Source organism: Zootermopsis nevadensis, unplaced genomic scaffold, assembly GCF_977971745.1.
Source record: "Zootermopsis nevadensis isolate Lab colony 2312 unplaced genomic scaffold, Znev_1.0 Znev_ptg000092l, whole genome shotgun sequence".
In the NCBI taxonomy this organism is placed as follows: Eukaryota; Metazoa; Arthropoda; class Insecta; order Blattodea; family Termopsidae; genus Zootermopsis; species Zootermopsis nevadensis.
Window position 1 is genome coordinate 98,393 of NW_028259223.1, and position 19,709 is coordinate 118,101.

The 19,709-nt window shown below is 38.1% G+C and overlaps 1 protein-coding gene and 1 long non-coding RNA gene across 3 annotated transcripts; one reads left to right on the forward strand and one right to left on the reverse strand.

Moving 5' to 3' along the window:
- Window positions 1-481: 481 nt before the first annotated feature.
- Window positions 482-5,023, forward strand: LOC147870847 (uncharacterized). The gene is made up of 3 exons (XR_015533112.1): window positions 482-870; window positions 947-1,217; window positions 3,824-5,023. It is a non-coding gene; the product is annotated as an uncharacterized LOC147870847 (long non-coding RNA).
- LOC110841224 (PI4KA lipid kinase complex subunit hyccin) lies at window positions 2,589-17,788 on the reverse strand. 2 transcript variants are annotated; one of them, XM_022086558.2, is made up of 8 exons: window positions 16,308-17,788; window positions 14,268-14,428; window positions 13,262-13,396; window positions 12,760-12,885; window positions 11,919-12,136; window positions 11,100-11,380; window positions 10,348-10,467; window positions 2,589-10,083 (listed from the first exon to the last, which is right to left on the reverse strand). In XM_022086558.2, exons 2-8 carry the CDS (start codon window positions 14,415-14,417, stop codon window positions 9,551-9,553), a joined length of 1,563 nt encoding a protein of 520 aa, XP_021942250.1. In that variant the 5' UTR covers window positions 14,418-14,428; window positions 16,308-17,788; the 3' UTR covers window positions 2,589-9,550. The 2 variants fall into 2 exon arrangements, with proteins under 2 accessions (XP_021942250.1, XP_021942249.1); XM_022086557.2 differs by having other exon boundaries at window positions 12,760-12,897.
- Between the last annotated feature and the right edge of the window lie 1,921 nt (window positions 17,789-19,709).

The following is a 19,709-nucleotide window of genomic DNA, read 5'->3' on the forward strand; positions in this document are numbered from 1 at the left end:
CGTTTTGTGTATTATTTGGTGTCCATATCTTATTTGTCCAGAGAAAAGAAAATTTGGCTTTAATTGGTTGGTGCCCGCCACGATCTCATAAACTCTCAAATGTGCCCTTGGGCAAAAAAAGGTTGGGGACCACTGACGCAAGGCAATACATGCCAAACATTATCATCAGTGCGTTTGGTGTAATCACGCACGTCTGCTGATATCGAAGTTTCAACGTTCCTACGTGCGGATATCCGTATATCCCATGTACACACAAGTTCGAGATTAGATACATTTCTTTTGTACATTCATATTTATTTATGACGGACTTTGCTCGACTGTCTTAACAACCACGCACCGTGTAACATAGCCGCAGAGCTCGACCGTCCATGTACGACGCAGTGCGAAGAATGAAACAATAAGAGAAAGGGGAGGGGGGGAACTCCAAATTAAAATATAAATAAACATCACGTACAAGCAGCTCACCGTGTGTGGTAGTTGGCTGCCTGTGTTCTGAGTCAAAGCCACACGGTGCGTAATATCTGACTGGCTAACTTCTTGGGTGCGTGCTACTTTCCGCGTTGCCTGACAGCACAAGTCCCTCGGCGATACCGACTACATAAGAATAAAATTAAGAATATATATACGCATGTGTATATAAATATGCATATATATATTTTTGAGAGAATAAGAAATTTTGGTAGAATCAAAAAAGAGTAAAAACATAATATAATAAGAAATCACATAAAGTACGTCGCCGTGGCTTCTGTGTGTGCGCGCGCGAGTGCGGTGCATGCTACTTGGTCGGTCGAGTTTCGAGTCAATGTCCGGCGGTGCGTCGTAGTTTTCTGTTTCGCTTGGCACCACAAACTCCTCGGCGATACCGACTTGGTAAGAATAAAAAATAACAATATATATGCATACAAACATTTTTATGTACGTATTTATATATATTTTTGCAAATAAGTGTTAGTGAGCTGTCACGGGGAGGCTGCCCGTGCCTCTGGCGGCAGCCGAGGAGCCGACTGCCGGCCTGCGGACCCCCACGACCGGCGATTGCTGATTTACGTGTGGCTGAGAACGCAGTGCCGCGAGCGAGGCAGGCCTCGAAGGCCGGTCGCCGGGAACTCTTTCGCGGGAAGGGCCCCATGGCCAGCCCGGACGAGACCGTGAGAAGCAGAGATTGGGTGCTGCACAGACGGAGTCTCGCATGGACTGGGTGTCATTCAACGTTTCTGGTAGGTATAGAATGGGAAAAATTTCGACATTTTCATAAATTTTTTAATTTTTTTGAAAAAACTAAAATTGCTGGAAATTGTCAAAAAAAACAACACAAAACCCAAAAACTTTGAAATTTTTCAAAATTTTTTGAAGTTTACATTTTTCAAATTCTTTAAGTTTTCTGCGTCCTTTCAAAGTAGAGAACTATATTGAGGAGACTTTATGGCCTTACAATTTAATGACATTGCACATTAAACAACAAAGGACCTAATACAGATCTTTGAAAGATACCACACTGGAAAGGCTATCACAATTTACCTTCCATTACGGAGCGGTTCAGTCTACAATTTTTGGAATGCAGGTACGAAACTGTTCCTACTATAAAAGACTTGATTTGGATAAGGCTGAATTAAGGGGAAGCACCGAGCGTATTTATGAAGCAATTGTGCTTTTAAAAGCTGCACGACAGTTATAACAAAAAAGCATATTAATGTTATCATAAGTTCATTTTATATGTCAGAAAGAGAACTGTTGATGTTTTTACGCAGACTTCTACCAGTGGCGGAGTCTGCTCAATTGCGAATTAAAACTTCATCACAGGTTGCAATAAGACATCAGACGTAAGACAATACAGTTCAGGACTTCCCCAGATCGAATATATCAATACAAAACACCGTGAGCCCGGGAAACACAGACCATTGAACAAAGTAATATTATCACCTTTTCAAAAATTTATTTGCTCCAATTTAAATAAAATCAGAATTTGCTACAGCCAGCAGAAACAAGGTTCCACTGAAACGCACGTAATGCACACAGAAAGATATTGGGGGTTTCATGTGCAAAAAAATTTAGGCGTTAACAAATAATCTGCAACAAATTAAGTTGTGATATTACTACTCGTTTAGTTAAAACAAATTCTGAAGATTCAACACCATATTCTGCTATTACGATGATAAAATCAAGGCAGGGCACGCAGCATGGAGAGATATTACAAATGTGTACAGACTCCGGTTGTAAAGCCTGAAGGAAAAAGACCAATGCATAGATGACAAGACATTAATTATGAAAGGGTGTGAGGGTGAGGAGTGGAGTAATCTGGCGTGAGAGACGAAGTGGTTGCAGGCTTCTTAGAAACTAACCAATGGGTTCCATAAAAAGCAGGGCATTTCTTGACTAGATGAGCGACTGTCATCTTTTCAAGGACATTAGTTTGTTACTTTAACATTACTATAGGGAACTAAAGTACTTCTTGAAATGTTAATAGTACATTCAACAAGTGAAGAAATTCTCTGTATTTTATGAAAGCCAAAGGTCAACTACCTCATTCACAGAAGCCTGAGCCAGACGACTCCAAACCTCATCCTCTATAATGAAGAACACCAGCCAAATTTAACAGATCATACATTTAATATTCAGAAAAGACACACTAATATTTTCATAATGTTTTTTTTCTGTATTTCCCTGGAAGTATGATATTGTAACAAAATGTCTTATTGCATATTTCCATAACTTTTTCTTTAAACAATTTCTAACATCTTTGAAATCTATATTTAGAAAAAAAGAAAGGCAAAACACTGAAGAAGGCTCGTGCTGCAAGTCCAACGCTACGCATTCACTCTGTTTCAGAATCACATTCTGATAATTGCAAATACAATTCTTTATATACAAACTCAACACCTCTGCACAGTTTACTATGTACAATGTTTGTATTGCTATAGTGGAGAGTGAATCAGTCCAGCACAAGTAAATCTGCCCTGGCACCATTTCGAGTGTAATCAACAGGAAATTTAATTCAGAATTGTTTAAGAACACTATCAACACAGAGGTTTCCAAACTGGTTTGCTGATATTTTTGCATTATTCATGGTAACAACTTTCTATCAACAAGCAAAGTAATTATGAGCAACGGACTGCAAATGACGTGGGATGAAGAGTTGCAGCCTCTTCTAAGGTACTGTATCGGCGTGTGTTTGGATACTGAGGAAAACAGTGAAAAACCATTTACAAGAGGCTACTCATGTGCTCAGAATCAAACGCAGGACCTCACCGATACGCTTGTAGTCAAATGACGACTAGAGGTAAAATCCAAAGCAAGACTTGGCAAACTTGCTGTTCCCCTGAAAATCTATATTGTGCTCAGCTAGCGAATTCATGTCTGGTTTGTAAATGGTGCCATATGGAATTTTCATAAAATGATAATGCCCAACTCAATGAAAGATGTTGTCCCCCACTACACGCCAAGCTGGCACTTGGGGGGAGGGGAAAACTCATACTCATTCTTAACCTCTGCAATACCCCGCTACCCAACGGACAGGAGGCTGCGTGAGCCCCAGAGCCCATCTGGATGCAGAGCCTAGAGAAAAAATTCACGGGCATGAAACTCCGGTCGCCCAGTCCATACTCAGTCACCATTCTGACTGAGCTACCCCCGCTCACGTACATGCATTTGTGTTACAGAAATAAATCAAGTTTAAATCAGAAAGTACAAAATAAATCGTCTGATAATTCAAATAAAACGTAAAGCTGTCCTACTACACGACATGTAGGCGCTTGGAGGAATTCCAATACAAAACAAAATAAGTCAACTTGGAATTACGACAAAGATATGTGTTTTGTGTGTTTAGTTATACTGAAGATGAAAACGCAGAGGATTATGCTATAATACAGAGTCTGCCAAAGAGAATGCCGGGATTCCAAACACTTTCAACTCACGAACAAAAACAGATATGGCGACGCTGGTACTTGGGGTGTAATCGTCAACTCAAACAGTTTCACTGACACAAGTTGTGTGCGCGTCCCAACTGTAGTCAACGGGCGACGGCTCACTACAATGTCTACCTTACAGCACAGAGCACAGTCCGTGTTGTGGTACGCAGAATTTGAACCCATTATTCGAGTGCGACGTGAACACACACGAGTATGGTGTAAGACCACCTGATGACAAGAGCGATTTGGAGAGACTGGCAGTGTGGAAAGAAGACATTTTATTGAGCGGCCTAGGAGATCTGATGACGTGAATCGCGTTAGGAAAGCTTTTATACGGAGTCCAAAATCGATCTCCCGAGGAAGTGCAGAGTTATAGATGCTGCAAATTACTGTCCACAGAATCCTTCGCAAGAGCCTGTGTCTAAAACCATACAAATTACAGGTAGTCCAGAAACTTAAAGCACGTGATAAACAGCTTTGATCACAGTTTGCGGCACACGTGTGTGCACAAATTTTGGAACACAATAACTTCTTAAGTCGTACTGTCTTCACTTTGAGGCAAAATTTTATTACCTCTGGACGTGTTAATCGGCATAACTGTGTCATCTGGGGCAGTAAGCCACTCAGAGAATATTTAGAACATGAACGAGGTAGTCCTAAAGTGAACGTGTGGTGCACGGCAACTCATGAGAGTCATTGGTCGGCTTTTATTTGATGAGGTCATCATTACAAGCAATTCATTCCTAGACATGCTGGAAAACCACGCTCTTCCACAGTTCAGCAACAACAACAATGATGATGTTCATCAACTGGACGGTGCACCTATTCATTTTCCTCACACTGTCCGTGAATGTCTGAACGTGAATTTTCCAAGTCGATGGATATGAAGAGGACTAATTGCGTGGCCACCTCGTTCTCCTGACCTTTCTCTTTGTGGCTACGTGAAAGACCAAGTGTACACTCAAAGAGTGAATCACTGCAGCAATTGCAAATGCTACAAAGGAAGTGTTACAGTGCGTCAGGCAAGCGTTAATTGTGAAGTATCAGTTATCTAACAATTTTTCCACTTGTATGTAAAAAAACTGCTACAGTTTATGAATAAAATACTGCAAACATCACCCTCATATCTGTTTTCATTCCTAAACCACAGGTGCCTGAAATCCTGGTATTCTTTTTGGTAGAACCTGTACATATGTATGAAGAGGGAACCTACAACATAACACACTTCAATATTTCAACTTCATTATATGCTTATTCATAACCTAGTCAACCCTTACAACACCTGTATTACCCTATACAATGAACTGGCACTCAACAATTTTTGTATCAACTGCATAGGTTGCGGAGCATCATGCGTGTTCTATATGGGGAACAACGTAATCAAGGCCGACTTCAAGGGCAACATACGAGAATTTTCTGAGAGGAAAAAATATGCCACATATAGCGTGCAGTACAGTTTTTAGAGGCTGCAATGCCGTAGAGAACGTGGATGACAGAATAAAGTTTCAAAACCCCTTGTTACAAAACGCAGGCACAAGGAGACAAGACATGTGCTAGAATCATTCACAGAAGTTATGACGATACATTTTAAATGACAAGTTACAATGTACACCTGCATCTATTAACAGACAACTGACTTACGTAAAAATTATATGAACCGTCTCTGCCTCTGCTTGGTACAGTTCCAACCAATTATGTAACACGACTGCTACCACACACAGGACTTACTGTACACACAGCAGAGTGATCATGAAGAAACACATACTGCAGACAGGTAGGAAAAGCTCTTTTGCAAATATACTGCATCATTAAAGAACAAAAATAACAGAACTTTATAACACCTACTAAACTTCCAGTTCCTAAGACTACTTATGGACAAAACAATGTAGTGAAACAAATTCTTAATCTGGAGAAGTTATTTTCTTGAGGAGATTATGATCAGAGGTTCTTACCTCATGGAGGATATTGACAATGTACCTGCAGATTTTATCTCAGAGTAATATCACACTTTAAATGCAGACATAATTCGTCAAAAAATTACACACAACGTTCTTAACAGACTGTTTAAATATGTATCCTCCAAAATTGCTTTAATGTAACAAGAGAGTAATGCAATATCTCGGAAGATGTCATTTCTGCTGCTCAATATGAAAACAAAAAGTGAAAAATTATTAACGGACAACTTTAACTATGAGTTCCGTCAATAAGCACAACATTTCTTGTCAAGATGACATTATGAACATGTCACTTGAACAAGTGACTTCATATTTCATGGTATTCCTTCCACAGCACACCGTAAATGCAATAGGCCTCCAACACAGTTCTCCTTCCCATAAAGTTTACTTATTCTTTAATAACGACACCTGTCACATAAGTAACTTAACATCAGCATCACAGACTTTACACATGTAGTTCATAATAATGCAAAGTCCAATAAGATACAGCAATTCCTGTGAGTAAATATTATAGTATAGGTCTCAGAGCTGTAAAAATACAGCCACTTTGCGAAATAGTCTCACATCAGGTATGCTTCATATGGATATTCTTACTGGATGTATTTAAAAACCACTATACATGCAAAGATCAGGGAATATGTGTTACACATTCTTTAATGCGCTTCCTGTATCTTACGTGTCGGGTCACAGTGGCCACGCTGTCTGAGGCGCGGGCCTTGTGCCGCTCGGTCACTGGGACCGTGGGTTCGAACGTCGGCAGGCTGTACCAATAATCGCCAGTGTACGTTGCTTTAGACCTCATGTGAGCGATGAAAACCGATTGTCCTTGCTTCTTGATTGAGCAACAGACGTTAGTTTTTGTAAAAGGGTAGGATTTTAATGTAATGAAATGGTCAGTGTCAATAGTGCAGATGGTTTCATTATCAAAACCCATAGATGAATAGAGACCAAAATAAGTCAGAGAGACATAGAAATTGCGTTCACATTTTAACTAGTGAGCAAACACGTCAATATTAATTGCAGCAGCACTCAGGGAACACATTTCCTCCGATACAGTCACAAGTATGCTGAGGTTGGGGCCATGGCATTTCAATACAGACGACTGATAGTGAAGAAAATCAAACTCAAACAAAAATGAGGACATAATAACCCAGAAGTTTGCCGTCTTCTGGGTTGTTGCGCCGCGTAATCCGGCAGATGACCGCCGACCCAGAAGACGGCGATCTTTAGATTCGCCGTGAAAACAATCTCCTTTACCAGAGACAGTGGAAGTGAAGTACCACACGTACCAAAGAAATTCTGACAGCAGATTTTTTACAGGCTCTATAATGAGGGTCGTAGACGGGCACACTGAAACCAGGATGTTAAATACAAGACAAGGAAAGAGATTCTGGAACCAGTTATTGACATGAAATATTGCAGAGAAGGAAGAAGCTGCAGTGTCAGTGAAACACACTATGACAAACAGAAAGAACATAGAGATGTGTTGAAACAGAAAGGGGAAAACATCTCAATTCCAAAAATTCCCTTCAAAAAACATTATTCAACTATCAGGATGTTTTACTTAACAGGCGATCAAGCTGCACCAACAAGGAAAAACATTTAATTTATTTGGCGCAAGGAAATTACTCCATAAATGTAAGACCCTATAGGGCACCGGACACTCTGAAACACAAGACGGGAAGGCAGGTCGGAATGAGAGACCACGCGATTCCCTGCAGACTAGCCCCATCACAGTTATGCAAAGAGGAGGAGTCAATGGGGAACAAGAATGGTGATTCTGCATAGTTGTAGAAAAGTAGACCAACATGGAAGGCATACACCAGACAACATAATAGAACGTCACTCTCTGAGAAAAGGGCAACCAACGTGAAAAATTCAAGACTGCAAATGTCTGTTGTATCAACCAAGCATGACAGAAAGGATGAGACTGTGTACTACTGCACGGAGCGCAGGGAATGCTTTGAAAATGAATTACTGAGCCAATGAATAACCATACATAAGTTTTAGAAACACAGTTAAATTCTGCATGTTTTTAAGTACATACCCAACAAAATTTCAAACATATCCATTCATTAGATCAAAAGATACTTCAATTTTAAGCAGTGAGTTCATCACTAGGATGTGAAATTTAAGATCTCTGCCCTGAGAAGCAGTGTATTTAAATGTCCAGTGACACAAAGGGTAAATGACTGTGCTGCAAAATTATAATCTAAAATGAAAACAAAATAAGAATTTTGAAGAAAAATTCATAGGAGTTATTTACATAACCTAAAGACATATAATGGTTTTTAAATTACATCATTCTTAAATGCATAACCTTCTAAAAAATATGAAGGGGCCGACTTTCTATCAACGAATAAAGCTGCTTATGTTACTAAATTACCTGACTTATGTTCAGGAAAGATCTTTTCAATATATATACATACATATTATAATATATATAGTACAGTATATAAATTTCTTTTATTCATAATTTGTGGATTTAAATTCAGTGACATCAAATGAAATGGTCAAGAAAAGTAATGGTGCTCGAAATATAGCAAAACCGACGGAGTAGCAACTACGAAACGAAACCAAACCCGAATGAAGATGTGCCAATAATTCTTTCACGCAGTAAATATTTGATAGTTGCAATAACTCAATCATGCAGAACATCACCCCACAAAACTTTATAATGATCTTATCAAATGACTCAACAGCGTCGAAATTTTTTTCTTTTTTGAGAAACAATATCAAACACCTAAGAAACAAATATGATCCATGTGGCATTAAGAACAGTCAGTATCGCAGTTAATAGGACAGTGATGCTTCTCGGCAATGTCCTCTTGTACGCGTTACAAAATCAGCATTAGCCGTTCTGTCAATACACTTCGCTTCACCACAACAGCACAGTGACTATGATGTGCGTGTACTGGACTAACGTACATAAAAATGGACAACCACATCATTGGTGTTACTCATCAGCTGTTATCGCTGTTGTTGATTTTAAGCTCTCACAGTGACTTACTGATGTTGATCCCACTTTTGTGCTGCAACTATGTGGAAGCTGGCACACTGCCTATAATTATCCACCCTGATAAAGGCAGTATGTCCTCTAAATATCATCGACACAACCAGCTTCCACATAGTTCCAGCACCAAAAAGCAGTATCAGCACTGTTCCGCGGTCGCCATCGTCATCACTGTTATTTTCATGCCATGTCACAGGCTATCTGTCGCTGTCTCACAAGCACCACCATCATCATAATCATCATTACTACTGTTACAGCAAATTTAAAACTTTTGTCCAAGGAAATAACCAACAAACTTCCACGAAATGGCTACCTTCCGGGGACCGTGCAGTCTGATAGAAGTTTACCAATGTTTCAGAGATTCTACCCGCCTGCATCAACAGGGTAATGATGACGACAGCAAGGAACTGTGAAACGTTGGTAAACATCTACCAGACTACGCAGTGCTACAACTCTGATGATAGCCATCTTCACACTCACTGGTGAGAATCTCAAATCCTATTCAACAAACGGCCATTACTATCATCTTACAGAAAGAAACGAATTAATTATATTACACGCCTGTGTGGAATAACAGACAGAAAACTTGATTTTGTACATGTGGCAGCACTAGAAGCAACAGCCCATATGAAAAGAGTCTGCTCTTATTATTGGAATGGTCTGGTCTGGCAGCCACCTTACACAGAGCTCACCTGGAGAGCAGCTCGATTTTCTAACTCCAAAGAAGGCTTTTTGCGTACCGTAAGCAGTGTCGTAGCATCATCCAGGTCGATGGAGTCTGCCGTAACCAGAGACTGAGTGTCAGACGGTCCACTCAGCTCACTTAACTCGGAAATGGCTCGATCCTGTTCTGAGCTTATGCTTCCATTGGCAGTGCCATTTCCATCCAGCGAAAGAGGCCCGTTCGTATTCTCTGCGCTTATGGTAGCTGCAGGTTTCTTCTCTGGCTCTGAATCCCCATTGCAAGCTACAGGCTTCATACCTGGTTGAGCCTTCTTCCCACCCACATCACCACCTCCAGCTGCAGCCTTGGCCTTCTTACCCAAACCTGGAAAGTTTGGCAGTTTTGGCAGGTTCTTACCTCCTCTAAGTGAACTTCCTCGGGGTGTCATTCGTTCCTCTTCCTGTTCTTCTGATATGGATGTAAGATTCTTTCCCTCACCCCCTGTAACTCCAGACTCATCTTTTGCTACCTGGATGGGTATATCATCTGCAACAAAAGATTATCACAAACACATAAAACACAACACAACAATAAGACAAAAAACATAAGACGCAACAAAACAATGAGACACAACAAAACAATGAGACGCAACAAAACAATAAGACAAAAAACACAAAACACAACAAAACAATAAGACGCAACAAAACAATGAGACACAACAAAACAATGAGACACAACAAAACAATGAGACGCAACAAAACAATGACACAAGAAAACAATAAGACATTAAAAACATGGACGACTTCCTACCTGGCAGTTTCTTGGTGCGGAATGAGGCATTAGTAATCATTGACTTTGAAACCGTGGTGACAGTAGTGGTAGCAGGAGACAAGGCTACACTGATCCCCATTGGTCCATCACCAGGCTGGCCTGCAAGACAGACAGACATACACACACATATAGATATGAATGAAACAAAGGATGTACTTATCCTGTACCACTTAAAACATCTACGCAATTAAAACAACAATGCAATTTTCATTACCTAATCAAATGTCAAAAAATCAAATTGTGGAAAAATGAAAGTGAAGAGGTCCACATTCATTTCTACGGCTATTTCACATGCCTCATCAACCTTTACGTCCACTTGCCGCACATTAAAATATGCTGTTACACGGCTAAAAAATGTAAATGGTCGGAAAGCCACTTTTTACCTTCATTAAATGTATACTGCAACAAGTTTTGTCTAAATATTATGACGATATTGTTTATGCACTATAAATGTTTTGATCACTGAACAATTATTGGGAAACTAACAGTGTCTGATTTCAGCTTCATACAAAACAAGAAGTATATCGACCGGGCACAGGCCAAAATTAGACTAGGCTGATAATGCTTAAAGTACAATCCTGATATAAAATTTAAGAGAAATTTGTTAAATGGATGTACAGACACAATCTGCGTAAAGAACGCCGCATACAAATCCTGGCCAGCATGACCCATATTCAAAACCATGTCACCAATAATCACATATAAAGTGACACCTTACACACGCGCAGTACCTGACGGGTTCACGTGAAGCGAGTTTCGGATAGCACTAGTGACCAGCACCACCTGCGCATATCCCTCGTGACAGGCGCGGCCGTAGATATCCTCAAGAGCTTGAGTGGCAATGTAACTGAAGTCATTAAACATGGCAAAGTACACAGCATGAAGCAGCTCCAGAAGGAATTGTGAGCTCACAGGGATTCGTGGCAACAGGCGTGGAACGAAACTCAAGTCGCTTGACCCATATGATGAGCGCTGGTGATGGCCTGGCTTGTGGAAACCCTGAGTCACCAACCTGTAAGAACCAATTCTAATTGGATGCTGAAGAAATACCAGAAATCCAAACCATTCATCACCATTATCACAAAATACTTGCTGGGTTAATTCACTACCTACTTCTTCATGACCTGGCTTAACATCACATACAAGTATTATTTGTGGATGACAACAGAACTCTTTGAAAACAGTAAATATGAAGATGGAAAATAAGCAACCATGGCAGAAACAAAGGATGTTGCGGAGGGACCACGCGCACGGCGAGGAAAACTACGCGGGGTATGGCGATTGACGTCAAAGGGTTAAATACAGAAGGGCAAGGTTGGCTGTAAATACAATGGACTGTCCTGGGGAAATGTTGATGGATTAAGATAATGCTCCTCATTAAAACATGATGCTGGGAAATCAATATGAACATTTCATGAAGAGACAATATTGGCTCGAAACAGTTGAGAAGCATGGAACATCAATATTTCACTATAACTGTCTATTTGAATAACCCCAGTTACATCTCTCACCAAGTCACTGATTTATGCTGGACTGCCTGGAACACTTACTTGGAAGACACTTTGCAGACATGCTCCAGAGCTGACTTGTGTAGCAGACTAAGCTGATGGTTATAAACAAAGAGGAGAGCTGTCATGACTTTGAGCCTATTCTGAGCATTAAGTGCCTCGACCTGAGGAAGTGGTCCCCAGCTCACCAGTTTTGTGTTGCATTCTTCTAGCCTCCGCAATGCACTTTCTGTCAGAGAACATGGTGCGAGGCTCATTGGCTGAAACAACAAATTCAACCCAAACTTTTAAGCGAACGCATCGAGGATATCGGGGAGAGAGAGAGAGACATAATAACGAAAGACATGTTAAGAGCATCATGATATACTAATATTATATTAAACATTGTCCACTGTCAATGATGGAATGGTGTATGGGTTATACATCATGTTTCACAAGTTACCTACTCTTTAGGCGATTGTCAATACAATGACAGATTTTTTTTATAATTTTATATGTTTTATTATCACTGGCAACAGCACAAACCAAACATCGGACCTTCCAAAAACTACACTATTATACTAATAATAGAATACTATGGCACTTCCTACGAACTTCTACTAACCTAATATTTGAGATGTCCCAGGTTTGTTCCTAACCATCACCACTACTATTTAAAAATAGACACTGAACAAAGTAATAAAATTATAACAAAAACTTCATTATTTTATGTTAACCAAAGATACAAGAACAGCCAAACTCCAGAAACACTGTGTATATAAAGCACAGTCCACCTCAAACAATGAAGAATACATAATATTAATATATATATATAATTATAGTATAATGAAACAACCACTGTCACACAAAATTCATGTAGTGAATCAATAATCTGTGTAAATACCTCATGATAAATGGAAGCTTGTGCCAGTGATGGAAGCCGAAATGACACAACCTTCGGCTGACCAATTTCATCCACCACTTCTAGGTTGTACAACCCAACAAGCAGTGTTTCAACGCTGCGACAGCTCTGAAATAAGAGCTTTAAATAATTAAAAATCACACTGCTGTAAGATGCAGCTTTTTTATTATGCTGGTATATATATATATATATATATAAAAACTGCAAAATGTGAAATACTAACTAGTTATTCTAAGAATCATATGAAACCAAAAATACACTATGTGGGCAAAATACACAGTTACTGGATGTTAAAGTACATGGTACATATAATTACCACCAAGCTTCAGAGTGTTAAATGCCCAGATGGACAGAGATGATGTTTATATTTTTGTCATCCACCATTATTAGTGTTGATATTTCATTGTGATTCACAAACGAACATAGAAAAATGCAAATGAAACTCAAACAATCTAAAATAACTCATCAAAGAGCAAGAGAGTACCTTTTTATCCCCGTGCGCAACAGAATTCAGGTACACAAAAATGAGTGTGGGCAGAAACTGGAGTGTGAACCTTTGTAGTTCTATTTCACGGGAACGGTAGAATCCAAACAGCTGGTTGCATACAGGATCAATCAACTGCAAGATATCACAGAATGTGACGGCTATTTACATTGTACTAAAATAAATAACCTGACATATTCTGACAGAAAAACCAATAACTTCTAGTCAAGCTTTGCTGTTGGTGCTGTAAACTTCCTCTAACAAATGCAGTGCACTATTAAGTCGCAGTGACGAGATATGTTATCTTTTTCCTTATTTATTCTGAAGGCTCTTCAATTTTGTACTTTTTTACAGTTTGCATCACAGTGAGTAGCAGTAACATGTAGAAATAGAACCAATTTTCAAATATTTAAGAAAAATTACATACATAATTTAAAATCTTAAAAATGCCAATCTAAAAAATCCCATTTTATTCTATGATGTCCCCACAGAAACGTAATCACAACATTAAACATACTTATCAACATGCCTAATCCAAACTGGGATATGGAATATTCAATGTCCACCTATTAAAAAAAAGTTGTGTATGAGACCAGTATTTCTGAGAATCTAAATGTGCAATTTTTTTTAAAATAAACAATTTCTCTTCACATTAGTGTCATTCAAGTTGTCAAAACATGCCTACAGTATAGGAAAACAAGATTAAAATTACTCTGTTACTGGGATATTGTATTTCTATAAAGATTTGTACTTCTACAAAACAGTATTCTCAGTTATTAATTCATAAGCCAGCAAAAAATGTATTTGCAGAATACAGAAAGATGGTATCACAAAATATACTTAAATTAAATTAAAAGACAGCACCCTCAAACTATGACTTAAATTTTTTGAAGTGCTTATCAAAATGTACATGGATTCATTTACTACCCAAAGAAACCTGGCTACAGAACATCTGCATAAATTACAGATAAGGGGGCATATCAAATGAAGCAAAGTACTGAAATACCTCCTGATATTTGCTGCGCTCCTCAAGAACTGTGTACAGAGCTGCCACTACCTCCTGGTCGTGCTCCAGACTGCTAGCAAAGCTATGCACCTCAACAGGGCTGAGCGCACTGTAATCGGCTAGCCACTCATGAACCACGTGCTCTGTCATCCCGTCACATGCTACAAAAGTGAACATCCACAACTTCTGAAAATCACCCTAACAAATTGTTACATAATTCTGAATGAGATGAGAACATGAAAAGGAAGGACTCATGAGGAGGCAGTCGCGGTTTACTTCAAATGCCATCCCAGAATTCACAAAACAGCAAAAAGACTCAATTAAAAAAACAGTGGTAACTCAGCCATGATTTGATGTAGGCACTTCTCCAAAGACAAGAACAGATCAATCCGCTTGGCCACACATCAATTATGTATGGCACAATGCAAGATACCAGCAACTGACATAAAGTTTCATATTTATCGCTCACTTATCACATCTAACAATGTCACTGAATGTTATGAGAATCAGAAATGGTTATGAAACTGTTTCCCTAAACTACATCGAGGTGACATTTAACTACTAAGCTGTATTAAAATAGATTCTTTCACTCCAAACACATCCATGCCGACAAACAAGGAGCCTCCATCTTGAAACAAAAGAGCTGAAGATTAAAGAATCCATAACATTTTAAATACATTATTAACCATTACAGTGCAAGGAATTAAGAATATTAATACCTGATATAATAATTCTCCAATCAGTAATAGCAAAAACTGGTTGTCACATTCTGTATCAGTGATAACACCAATATAACAGAAAACAATTCTGCAAGTCACTGCTATTCACACCCTAATACAACTAAAACAAAATGAACAAATTCTGAATTTGTTCCTATAATTTATTATTCCCTAAATTCACTAAATAGACCAGACACAGTGAATCACTGGTACGACAAAGTGACACACACACACACACACATAGACTTGGCACCATGACTGAAGTTCTATGTGCGTTCTGCTGCTTATATGGCTTCCCTGATAATGCAGGGCATTAACTTGAACTTCTTTTTCGCTAGAGTTTATACTATATTTTGTCTGTAAGGAGAATGGCTACAGCTGATCATTGGTTTTCTACTCTGGTGTCTGTGACATGTTCTGAAATTCTCATATCATAGCCTACTTGGACTATGATATGCCTTTCAAGACCATGCAGAATGCAAGAAAGACTGCTGACAGCAGTTCCGGACACATGAAGCATTCGGCATCAAGTTTCCTAGAGCATGGGGTAAGAGTAAATACAAACCACTTCGATGCAACAATGTGGAGTTTAAAGGAAGTCATGAAAATGAAATTCCTGAACTTGTCTATAGAGAAACTGATCCTCCATAACAATATCAACCTCCACACAACATACATCACAATGCAACTCTTGAAGCACTTTTTTTTACAAATGTCTTGATGATTACATCATACTCCCTGACCTTTGTCCAGCCTATAACTTTCACCTCACTAAAGCACTTGATTTTGAAAGAAAACTCTTCAGCCATGACAAGGTGAAGGCTGAGGCGTACCAGTGTGTGCGGACACAAAGCCCTAATTTCTTCTCTGCCAGAACTGAACAGGTGGTAAACCACAAGGACAAATAGCTCAGTTACTCTGCCAATTACATGGATAAACAGGTTTATCTGTTACTGCTCATTCTGTCAGGTATCTACATCCAGACAATAAATATGATTGTTAACACACCCTCAATACTTAACTGAACAGTTTTGTAGATGTCATATTACCAGAGTTACAGGCTTGTGATATTTAATGTCACATGAAAATTACAACTTCTTGTAAACTCTCCTAAAATTAAACAAAACTGTAAACAGGTTGTTTGTCCTGCCCAGTTACTATACACTTCTCGGACGTCACTGTTGTCATATAACTTAAAACATACCGTTGTACTTACATCACACGACAACTTATAAATTCAACATAGGCAAAATAATAATTATATGAAAATAATGGTACTACAATCTGAATTTCGTGAGTCAAGTCTCTTAGACATACTTACCAATGTAGTTTCTTGTTCTGAAATGTTCTCGGAAATAATTCTGTGCATTTATCACATTAGAATTTTTCACGAGGGCGCTTAACGAAAAGATTGTAAATTCTTTTTTACGTTATTTACAAACGTACTTTTGGGATATCAATATTATCAGATTCTAAAGAATTCTGCGCTTTAACACAGTCTCAAATACGTCGGTTTTGCCTTCACTTTCCAAATACAGAACCAAGTTCGGTTCAATCCAACAACATAAACTTGTCATTATATTACATCATCTGAAAACTATGAATACGCGAGTCCTTCGTTTAATGCAGACTTAATTACATAAAACCACTCTCTCCGAACATTTCGAAATCCTTCCAAGTCCACAACTTTTCGCCCCATTCTTACGATTCTACCAACATCTGAAATATGGAACCAAATTCTGGTGAAGTTGGAATTGAACACTGCATCCCAATAAAGAAATATTATTACATTAAAGTGAAGCTTTCGCGGCAACTGAAGTTGATGAAAGAATTTCGGGTAAGGAGCAGCGACAGGTGGCTGAATGGTGAATAAACCATTTCTGCCAACGGTTCGAAAGCAATCTCTGCTCTCCTCAGGGCTGCTGCGTAACAAACCTCGTCCTTTGTAGCGCGCACGTCGATGGGAACTGTCTTCAATATAACATTAGCATCAAAAGATAATAAAATACAATTAATTGTGTCCTTAACAGACATTACAACAGACAAACGAATTGAAATTTTATAAACCAATGTTGGACCTTTACATACAGACTTCGGGATAAACAGAGAATCGAAGCAGCACAAATGATAGACTAACTGACTGACAAAGAGACAAAAAATGTAGCTGCTATCCTGAATGCAAAGCAGTTACAAGAAATGCTTAAAAACACTTCATAACTAAACTTGTGTTTTAAAAATAATTACAATTCAAATATGATATCTCTACGAAGACCTGCAAATCACAGGCAATAATGCAGCACCAAATAAATACACTTTTCAAACACATGTTCATTCATAAGCGATACACATAACTACAGTCTGCAAGAAAATGTTATATATATTTTTCTTACAAAATTACATTCCAACAAACTTTCTACATACAATGAAGTTTGCTGTACCTACATTTCACTGTAAAAAAATGCAGTCATATTTTAATCACTTAATTTTGCTGTTAACATTTGATAATTAATGATGATATATGTAAACAAATTGTGAGAACAAATCATTTAACGATTACATTCATGACTTTAATGAAGAATCTGACAAGTATGAAAAAAATATATTATGTACTTCTATGTTCTCTGTTTAGCATCTATCACAGATCCACTCTCATCCAAACTGGTAAAAGAACCATCATATACTGGCTAATACAGATGACAATCAGCTTACCAACAGATGATATCTCAATAATATAACACAAAATGTTCTCCATATCTGAAAATTGGTGTGCCAAAGGGTAACAAATGAAGTATTTGCATGGATCAATAATCCACTGGGCAGATTAAATATAAACTAAACTTTGTCTGAAAAAGTCTCTAATCCCACGAATACAGACTGAAAATAAATGCAAAATTATGATTTAAACCGTAACTGAGTTGGGAACAAATTAAGAAAATAACATCAATTAGTCTGCTTGAAATTTTATTATTCACTGATCATGAAATTGTGTATATTACAGTACAACCCATAATTTATCTTAGAAGGAAAATTCCTGTCACAGATGAGAAAGATTTAGGCCCAACTGCTAAAAGAATAGATGCAGAATACTTTCATGGATCACTGAAGTGGAGGGAAAGGGGAGAAAAATAAAAGAGGGAAAATTGGAAATTTATGCTGTTTAATGATGACACCGTAGCGTACACACACAGCATGAATTTCGGACTTATGATCTGGGTAATAAACATATGGGACATGTACTGAATATTTCTTTAATCTGTAAGTCCCTATCTAAAATGGAAACACTTGGGAACAGAAATATTTCTGTATAAGTACATCTTCCTTTAAAAGGAAATCTCCCCATTACCTGAAAAATAAATTTGTGTTACTGTTTGCTCGCAATTCATGTCACTTTCAGTTAACCAACTTCAGCACCCTGAAAAACCTACAATTTCCAAGTATGAATGTCAAAATGAGTCAACTATGGGCATTGAACATATTTAACATAACACTTCTCAGCAAGGATTTGGAAAGCCTGAGAGATCTATGAGCCCTTAAACTGATGAGTTTAAGAGCTCACGATGACTAATTGATGAGCTACTTAACATAGTTATGTTACCATCTTTTAAATTAACATTCAAATGAAATTATCTGTTTGTTTGAACAAACAAGCTAACACATATGATTTGAACACTGTATTCTTTGTCACGTACAGCATGACACACAGTATCTCACATTGTGATGCTTACAGTGCAAAGACCAGAAAATATTGTTCGAGTCATATCCTCGGACTAGATCCACACATAGTAAGTGAAGATGAAAATATGTGGTATCTTACCAATAGTCTTCCAAGATTTGTCTAGAGGTTTTTGATTAAGGTGCATCTTAAACTGAACTTCTACGACTTTTTTAATAGATTCATTTAAAACATTTTCAGAACCACAATATTCTGGAAGCTGGCTTTGCTTCCATCAGGTGAAATCATACAAACTAGTCAGCTGGGTTCAATGCAAAGACCTCAATCCCAAGTCCAGGATGATTTGTAAACGCAAGCCAAGCAGAAGATCTAGTGACAGCTGAAGATGACAACCGCATTGTTTGCTGAAATGTTGAATAACCTTCAACATTTAACACAGCTTATCCCCAATAATCGAAGTTGCACATTGTGATATATAATTTACATTATTTGTTAAGACATCCTATAACAAAATAAGTACAGGCAGGTAGAAAGATTTATTTCAGCTCATAAAAACTTAAACTTTGAGTATTTTCAAGGTTGAGTTTGAATTATTCCTGAAGTCACTATTAACCCAACTGCTTTATGCAACATATTATCTTGCCAAATAAATTAATCTCTCACAACATTAAAAAATTACCACCTGTTCTTTTTACAAATGGGTAATAAAGAAATGTCATGAAAGCTGTTGTAAAATCAATAATGAAAGAGTACTAAAATAATTATACTTTTTAAAGAAAATTATCTGTAAGCACACACTCAGTTGGGACCATTTTCATAACCAATTTTGTTTTTCACATTATGTAAGTAGCTTAAAAAATAATAATTCCAGACATGCCTGCCTCTCATACTGCACACGCAGAAACTGTGAATATTTGCAGTAACTTTTTGTTTTATAGTAAGGCCTTGGGGACAGAGGCAACTATGAAATATTTTGAAAAATTCTGTAAAAGATGAAATAACTGTCTACCTCTTTAGAGAAATTTACTCTCTACATTCCACATGAAGAAT